This window comes from Pseudorasbora parva, chromosome 12, assembly GCF_024679245.1.
Source record: "Pseudorasbora parva isolate DD20220531a chromosome 12, ASM2467924v1, whole genome shotgun sequence".
Lineage (NCBI taxonomy): Eukaryota > Metazoa > Chordata > Actinopteri > Cypriniformes > Gobionidae > Pseudorasbora > Pseudorasbora parva.
In genome coordinates this window covers 10,767,760-10,776,665 of record NC_090183.1, presented here as the reverse complement: position 1 = coordinate 10,776,665, position 8,906 = coordinate 10,767,760, and the positions used below count along the sequence as shown (strand labels likewise).

The 8,906-nt window shown below is 39.3% G+C and overlaps 1 protein-coding gene, 1 long non-coding RNA gene and 1 other non-coding gene across 4 annotated transcripts in view; 2 read left to right on the top strand and 1 right to left on the bottom strand.

The window, feature by feature from the left end:
• Positions 1–496, bottom strand: part of LOC137093972 (uncharacterized) — a 41,640-nt gene extending 41,144 nt beyond the window's left edge. For both annotated transcript variants that reach the window (XR_010908581.1, XR_010908580.1), the window contains exon 1: positions 360–496. This is a non-coding gene — a long non-coding RNA (uncharacterized lncRNA). The remainder of the gene's footprint in view (positions 1–359) is intronic.
• A 259-nt stretch (positions 497–755) lies between these two features.
• On the top strand, positions 756–837 carry trnas-cga (transfer RNA serine (anticodon CGA)). Its single transcript has one exon. It is a non-coding gene; the product is annotated as a tRNA-Ser (tRNA).
• A 225-nt stretch (positions 838–1,062) lies between these two features.
• Positions 1,063–7,864, top strand: nabp1b (nucleic acid binding protein 1b). The gene is made up of 6 exons (XM_067459062.1): positions 1,063–1,287; positions 5,572–5,710; positions 5,805–5,876; positions 5,963–6,050; positions 6,130–6,196; positions 7,545–7,864. The coding sequence occupies exons 1-6, from the start codon at positions 1,194–1,196 to the stop codon at positions 7,733–7,735; spliced, it is 651 nt and encodes a 216-aa protein (XP_067315163.1). The 5' UTR covers positions 1,063–1,193; the 3' UTR covers positions 7,736–7,864.
• Positions 7,865–8,906: the final 1,042 nt, after the last annotated feature.

Genomic DNA, 8,906 nt, shown 5'->3' with positions numbered 1-8,906 from the left:
CATAGGTTTTTGGTCAAGATCTTGTTTTGACAATGCAAGTCCAGCACTGTAAAGTCTCCTCCAGCACATCCCAGAGACTTTCAATGAAGTTAAGATCTGAATTCCGAGGTACCAAAATGTGTGAAAATGATTCTTCATGCTCCTTCTCAACCGTTCTTTCACAACTTGATGACATAGTTATCCTGGAATACGGCCATGATGTGTCTTCACGTGGTTGTTTAAAAATGAAAAGCTACACATTCCATCAATTAGGGTTAGAAGAACTGTTGCCAAAAATAACATGGTACACAATTTTCATTGCAATACTGTGTGCAGTGTGTGGGGGTGTTACAAACATTCGTAAAGACAATGATTCTTACCTGCAGTGTCATGGTAACGGTGAACTGTTCACTTATACCCTGCTTATCAAAGTTATATGGCATGGAATCTGTTTCTGAGCGTTCTTCATATGTCATGTGTACTATCTTGAACCCATGCTTGCCTCGAACCATGTTTCAACGTGAAGAGTGGTCAAACTGAAAACGCGCCCTCTGTGACAATTGAAAAACTCCTTGGGCACTAGCGCCATCTGGCGTTATGATGACTCAAGTAAAACAGCAAAAAACAAAACAAGCCTTATGAACGCTAAAATATGTAAAATAACGCCGATATATTTAGTTTGGTTATTCTACCAAAACTGCATTGTAGATTCCAAAAATAACGGTATAATACAGCGATTAGTAGATAGAGCGTTTTTCATTTGTACAGAGTAGGTAGTCACGGTGGCCGAGAGGTTAAGGCGTTGGACTCGAAATCCAATGGGGTTTCCCCGCACAGGTTCGAATCCTGTTCGTGACGACTCACTTTTGATTCATTTTCATGCGCGGAACTTTAAAAACAATTTCAGACCATACAAAATGCACAAATAATCTGATGCATTTTAGTCACTTTCGTTCTTACAGGAAAATTAACGCGAACGTAAATCATTTAGCACTTTTATTTTTTTCTTTAAATGTCCCTTGTTAATATGGGTGAATCGTTAAACAGCCTTTAAATAGTAAGTTTCATGTGCGCCATTTGATAAAAGCGCATCTCATTTAGGTAGCTTATATAAATGCCTGGCACAATCAGTCATCTTAAATCACAAGGTGATCTGAGGTGGCTGGTATTACCGAATAGGATTTCCTGTCTTTTTTCGTTTTCTTGTATTTAAAATGGCAAATCCGTTGAACGAAAATGTGTGCTTGATTAAAGACCTTAAACCTGGAGTAAAAAATATAAATTTGGTTTTCATCGTCCTGGAAACTGGTAAGTCATATTTGAGTGGGACGCATTTGCTTTTTATCTACCAAACACGGCCTGCACGATTGCGTTGCCTGTCCAAGTTTTGAAGAAAAGTGTGTGATGCTCACAGATAGTTTGAAGCACTAACTTCATAAAAGATTAGTATTAATAATGTCTTACAAGTCCGTGCTGATTTCCTTTTTATTTATTTTTTATTTTATTTTGAGAAAGAAAAGAAAAATAGCGAACCGTAGCGAATCCAATAACGAATCGTTTGGATCTTTTCTGTGACTCGTTTGAGCTGAGTCACAAAGCCCGTCTGGTCAAATTCTTCACGGTTCGGACTGAATCACATGCTGTTCTCGAGTGGGCTACTTCATTATTTGAATGGGCTCATTCACTCCTAAATTAACTTCTTCAGGATTATTAAATGTGTGAACGAGTGAGCACATTTATACAGAGTTGTGTTTAAATGTAGGGAAGTGACGGGGTTAGATGTAACACAGTACTGTAACAGTTCAGAAAAGAGACGTCATCCATACAGACTCTCCCAGGAGAAATTACATGTGATTGTGAGCAAATTTGTAGATTGTATGACCCCAAGAAAATTCAACAAGACTATTTTGCCTTGCAAGCATTTAATTTTTAGGTACAATATAACTTTAATGACCCGACGCAGCTATGCAATTTCTTAAGTTTAATGGGATGCTTTGTAGGCCCACATGCTAACACATAGCCTTGTTATGGCTGTTAGGGGTGGAGAGTTGTAACAGTTTATTTAAAATGTTACAACCAACCCCTATGATTCCAATGAGTAAGCTATTAATCACATTCTCTGTTGAAGCAAATTAAGCCACATGAGATTTTTATTTTATTTTTGTATCAAGGGATTTATTCAGTTAATGTGTTTCCATCATAGTTTATGCTCTTACCAGCTAAAAAATTATTTGCCTCATTTGAACCCTCAAGTTTGTGCACATTATTAGAATGTATGGGCATCTTGATGTTTCTATCCAGGGTTTCTTAACTTTCATAGAAATTAATTTGATAAGTAAAAACGCATCCGTTTTTAATGAATGCCTGCAGCTGTGAGCTGTATCCTGACAAGCCAGACCCACATCAAGATGTTTGGTCTGGAAACTCACCATTGACAGGGCTCAATCCGAGGGGCGGGATAAACGGTTGTCTTTCAAACTCCCGCTGCACGGCATGCACGCAATTGGATAGCGCTACAACCAACCAGAGCTAATCGAAAGATTAAACTTTAGCCGTATCCGGTCGGCAAAACTCAGAACACATCTTCCCTTCTTAGGCCGTGTGTCCACCAAAGCGTTTTTAGCCAGCTGAAAACGCCTCGCTGTGAGCGCTTGAGAGCGTTTTGGCAGGCAGCGTTTTTTCTCCTCAGTTGAGACTCTGCTTGTTGTTATGATATGGAAAATCCGCGGAGGTCTTTCTAATTTCACAGGTAGTTTGTTCCTGTATTGATTCTATATAAAATTGCAGATACAATGTAAAGTATTTGCTCTGGCTTTTGTTTTAAATCATTTTATTCCGTTATTATTTGCTTGTTTTCATCTGATGACGACACGCGTAATGTGGCAGTTGGTCTGTGTTGTGTTTGTCCCGCCCCTCCTCCACTGTGATTGGACGGCTGGGTGAAAAGTGACAGTGCTGAGCGCTGCGTTTTACTCAAAGTTGAACATTCTTCAACTCTCGGCGACCAGTTAAAAATGCTGAGCGCGTGAGCGTAAAATACTCGCTCAGCGCCTCGGTGCGCTCCAGGCGTTCTAAAAACGCGGCGCTCTCATTGAAAACAATTGAAAACGCCAGCCAGCAGCGTGAAAAAACGCTTTGGTGGACACACGGCCTTAAGAATGACTTTAGTACCGTTCTTTGTGCTTTTCTCAGAGAAAAGCTTATTTCCATGTCGTCCAGAGTCACGGTCAAAGCTGATTCGAAAGACCATCGTTTGCCAGTTTCTGTGTTTACGAGAAGCACGCAAGCGCAACTCGGCCGTCATTATGTTAAGCCCCACCCACCGGCTCTATACACGATGTGATTGGCCCAACCAGAGTTTGGCGTTTACAGCTCCGAAGTATATTGAGAGCATAGACCGTAAAAAAATATGGACGACTCGACGTCATCCGTTTCCGCTTGCCAGAGTCGAAGCTTTCAAGCGGCCTGCACAGCGCTGACATCTTGGGATCGAGTCTGTGCAGTAGCGATTTCGGGACAGGAGTTACACAGTAGAGAGCAGGAAGTACAGCTGCGATATCAAAAGCCTGCCCACACTCTCACAGATGCAGAACAATTAATTATGTTGGTGTGAAATAAACAGTTATGGAAATGTAAAAATTAAAGCTAAAGCTCCAATCTCTTCCCAAAAATCTCGAAAAAAGTCTGTTAGTGCCTCAGTGACAACTTCACTCAGAGAAGACGTCGATCTCCGCTGTCTATCATGATGCCCAGTCCCAGTCTCAGGTCTTTTGCAGACTCCAGGTTTTCTTCCAGAATGGTCCTGTATTTGGCTCCATCCATCTTCCCATCAATTTTAACCATCTTTCCTGTCCCTGCTGAAGAAAAGCAGGCCCAAACCATGATGCTGCCACCACCATGTTTGACAGTGGGGATGGTGTGTTCAGGGTGATGAGCTGTGTTGCTTTAATGCCAAACATAACATTTTGCATTGTTGCCCTTCTTCCACATGTTTGGTGGGTCTCCCAGGTGGCTTGTGGCAAACTTTAAACGACACTTTTTATGGATATCTTTAAGAAATGGCTTTCTTCTTGCCACTCTTCCATAAAGGCCAGATTTGTGCAGTATACAACTGATTGTTGTCCTATGGACAGAGTCTCCCACCTCAGCTGTGGATCTCTGCAGTTCATTCAGAGTGATCATGGGCCTCTTGGCTGCATCTCTGATCAGTCTTTCCTTGTATGAGCTGAAAGTTTAAAGGGACGGCCAGGTCTTGGTAGATTTGCAGTGGTCTGATACTCCATCAATTTCAATATTATCGCTTGCACAGTGCTCCTTGGGATGTTTAAAGCTTGGGAAATCTTTTTGTATCCAAATCCGGCTTTAAACTTCTCCACAACGGTATCTCGGACCTGCCTGGTGTGTTCCTTGTTCTTCATGATGCTCTCTGCGCTTTAAACGGACCTCTGAGACTGTCACAGTGCAGTTGCATTTATACGGAGACTTGATTACACACAGGTGGATTCTATTTATCATCATTAGTAATTTAGGTCAACATTGGATCATTCAGAGATCCTCACTGAACTTCTGGAGAGAGTTTGTTACACTGAAAGTAAGGGGGGGGGGGGCGATAGAGGCGCGAAAACTTCAGTTTCTGAGAGGGATACTGCAGGCTTGATTGAGAGTTGCTATACGACACTCGCGGACAGATTAGATTTGCTGCCGCTAGGGTGCGTCTAGATTTCTAGGCTATGTGAGCTGAGCTGTGAGTGTGATCTCCCACCCCCATGCGCGGGTTGAAAACATGCGGAAATAGCTCCCTCTGCTGGCTGTAGTCTTTAGCCTCTGGCCAAACATTCCAAAGATGACGCAAATATCGTCAATTTGCGTCATGGGAGGAATTTTTCCAGCAAAAAAAAGGCATAAATCTCTCGTCTCACAGATTAGCCATATACTAATCGCTGAAGTAACCCTTTATCTAGTTCATGTTGTTCAAAACAGTTTTTTCTTTGTTCTTCAATAATGTTTATGCAAAAATTGGACCGTGTGGGTGTTATTTCAGCAAATTATGGTGTTTTATGGTGAAGAATTATCTTCCCACAGCTAGTGTTACAGCTCAATCCAGAATTGTAACAACAGAACTCTTTGTATTTGACATCAACTCACATAATCTGTGAATGTGTTGTACATTGCCAAATGGGTTATATTTGTAGCAGACAAATGTGGCTAGCAAATATCACAATTTGAGACTTCTAGCACAAACAAAAAGTGTTACAACTTTCTACGGTCTCCCCTAAATGAATATTAGTATTGTTTAAAGTCACCATGAAATCAAATTTGACATTCTTATTTTTATGGGATATTGCTTTATTTATTATAAATTATTTATCTGTGAACATCAATATACATTTTAAATTCTTGATGGACAAAATCTAGTCCGCCCTACATTTTTCTTTTACACGGTTTCATTCGTATATACACCACAATAGGGAAGAAAAGACTATACTTAAACAAACTGTACAAAAAAATATTCATGAAAGCTAACTACCCAAGCCATTTGACTTGCATTTAAAATGTGTACCATGTTTGTGCTTCTTTAACAAAATATTCCAGGGCGAGTGTCTAAGACAAAGGATGGACACGAAGTGCGTTCATGTAAAGTAGCTGACAGAACCGGAAGTATCACCATATCAGTGTGGGACGAGGTGGGCAGCTTGATACAAACCGGAGACATCATCAGACTCAATCGAGGGTGGGAGTTAAGTTGATTAGGCTATTGGTAATAATATCAATGCTTAGAATCATAATAAAGCCCCTTTGTTAAAGAAAATTATATTTGATTTCAGATATGCATCTCTCTTCAAAGGATGTCTTACACTGTATATTGGGAGAACGGGGGACCTCCAGAAGATTGGAGAGTAGGTCTTCACCGCTGATTGAACTTAAGTTATTTGAAAGCGAAATGATGATTGCGATAACCAGTACCTTCATGCATCTATCAAAGGTTCTGTATGATATTTTCGGAGGTGCCAAATTTCAGTGAGCCCAACCCAGAGGTGCTGGCTAAAATCAACCAAATAAACAACACCCATGTGAGTGTAAAAAATACTGCTCAGAGGACATGAATGGTAAGATGAGTGCAGAATGAGTGTCTGTTTTATCTCTTGACAGGTGAAAACGGAAGCTTATGGCAGTGCTTCTAGTATACCGAATCCCGTACCACCTGCTGTACTTACAGGTTGGCACTTCAGAACTTTGAATGATTGTTTGACAAAGCCAGTATTTATTCCAAATAATGATATTTAATTCAACATTATTTTCTATGTTGCTGTCCTTCTAATCCTGTGTTTATTGGCCAAGGACCCTGGAACCCCTAAGGTGGCCTCAATATATTTCCAAAGGCCTGAAACTTAGCTTAATGCCCTGATGAATTCACAGTGAAGTTCATTTTCATACACTTTATACAATAGATTGCTTTTGAAGCAAGCAGCTTTACATGAAAAACCGTGTTCGTGTCACTCAGAATTACAACTTCAGTATCTACTATAAAGCAGCTCTCCAGCGTGTTCATGTGTTTACTCGCAGACACCTGACCTTGGCAAAGTAAACTAGAGTAGATTTCCATGTCAAAGAAGCGGGAGCCTCACAGCCATGCCTACCTGTCAGCACGGATTCGTGGTGTCTACTAGTCAGTGAACTTTTCTAGAAAGTTCGCTTTGGCACGCTCTTTCCAACTTTAGAAACAAACTACAAACAAACTTTGTTTTGGTGTAATTTGGTTCGTACTGACGTCACACCAGTTGATTCTTTGATTTCAATATTGGGGCCTTTAAAATAAGTTAAAATGGCTCAAAATCAAGGTATAAGCCGGATTCATATTTCTTATTTTAAATTGTCACCTCAAGGTACACTATTTGTGTGGCCAAAATCGCATAGTCTGAGCAGGTACTACATTTGAAAAATGTAAACAAAAGTAGTCTGTGTTCTGTATAGTAGGCTATAAATGTGTGTAGTATTAATGTAATCCAGACATACTACATCATGTTGTCATTATCATGGGACCTACCGGCGTCAGTTGCATCACTTCACTTCCATTCACAAATCCTCTCATGTGACCTCTTGGGATAGTAAAGTGTCGATCAATTGCACACTTCAAAATCTCGCTGGAGGTAGTAGGTCATCCGGGGACTTTTCGCTTACTTTCTAATATGTATTTGTTACGGCTCTATTGGCGTGCTGTTTTTCGCATACTGTATAGTAGGGACATTTTGGATTTTGAATGCAATGTATGCAATGTTTGGCAAATTGCTCTGTCTAAATATAAACACTTATTATAGGCATAACGTTACCGTAGTGATTTAGGATAAGATAAAAACACGATTCGGAAGATGGATTCATGATGTACGCATATGATTGTTGTAACTTTTTCACACACAAAAAAAATTACATACTGTACCTTTAACAATTAAATGGATAACTAAAAGAGACGTGGTTCTCACTTAACATGATGTCAGTCAGACGGCGCTCTGTCTATATGGGTGGTTCTTGGCCAGAATTAGCTGACATATCCTCTCTGCCCCTCGCAGCCAATGGCGCTGCTGTGTTTTCTCCTTCTGCTGTCCCCCGAGAGACCTCCTATGGTACAGGTGGGCGTCATTTGAACCGCAGCCATTGGAAGAGTGGCAGTGCTTCTCCAGTTTCAGTTGGAGGTCAGGGCCCAAAACCCATTGTCACCATCACTAATGGACGGGATCCTCGCAGAGCACTGAAGAGATGAGCAAAAGGGAAAGTGTTATTTGTATTTATTTTTAAATGTTTTTTTTATTTTATTTTTATAATTGAGCTTTTTTTGTTGTTGTTTTAGTTGATTGGTTACGATTTGATTAATGGATAAATTCTGGATTGATGTTATTTTGCAGAACAAAGTAGTGTTCAAATAAAGCTAGCTAAAATCATTGTCATGTTTGTGTATTCATATAAGTTTGGGCCATTAATAGATGTTGGAATTCTCAGATATTACACTAGATGCGCTTTGAATGTCAATCATCTAGCAAAGACTTTTTCGCAAATGGATAGCACAACTTTCTGTATTAAGAGCCAGAATTTTCAGGATAAAACTAAGGCGAGGCTCACCTCTAGGGGTGAGATGGTGCAGCTGTAGGTTTAGATATTCAATTGAGGCTCTAATTGTGATGTTGATTTCCTTGTGTACAATAATATATAATTTATTTATTTATTTTTTACCCAAAGAAATACACATCTATAAGTGCTTATGCCAGCTACTGGTGTTTTGCATTAAAATTGCATTGCATGAAATGTCAAGTCCTAGACCTAGAGTGTTTATAAATTAAAAGATAAAACTTCATGGAGTGGCCTGTTGCCCAAAGCTGGTTTCAGTTGCTACCCAGGTAAGTTCAAGATTAGTTTAAGCAAACTCTGGTTTTTCGGGCTCAAGAAGGTGTATTGTTTTTTAGTGGCGGTTATCACCATGGTAACTTACACTACTCAGCTAGCCTGCTCTGGAGCAGGTTTTATTCTGGGTTAGCAATACCAAACCCAAACTGCAGTTTATAGTGAAAAAACCTTTAGAGACAAAACTTCTCATCCTTTGGCACTAATTATGATATTTATAATTATACGAATTATAATTAATTATAATTATACGAATTATAATTCATATAATTATATTAATTGACAAGTAGACAAATAATAATATAAATATAAAACATGCATTATTTTAAACCATGTGTATTTGAGCTCTTTGTGAACCTATAATAATTAGGAATATTTCTTTGATTCACATCATGCATATAACAGTAACTTATCTTACAGTAAATGTAAACCATATTTAAAATTTTATAAACACTTAAATCTGAAATTACATTGCAGAATGTCATAAACTAATGGCCAGAATTATTAGCACCCTTGGTATATATATATATATATAT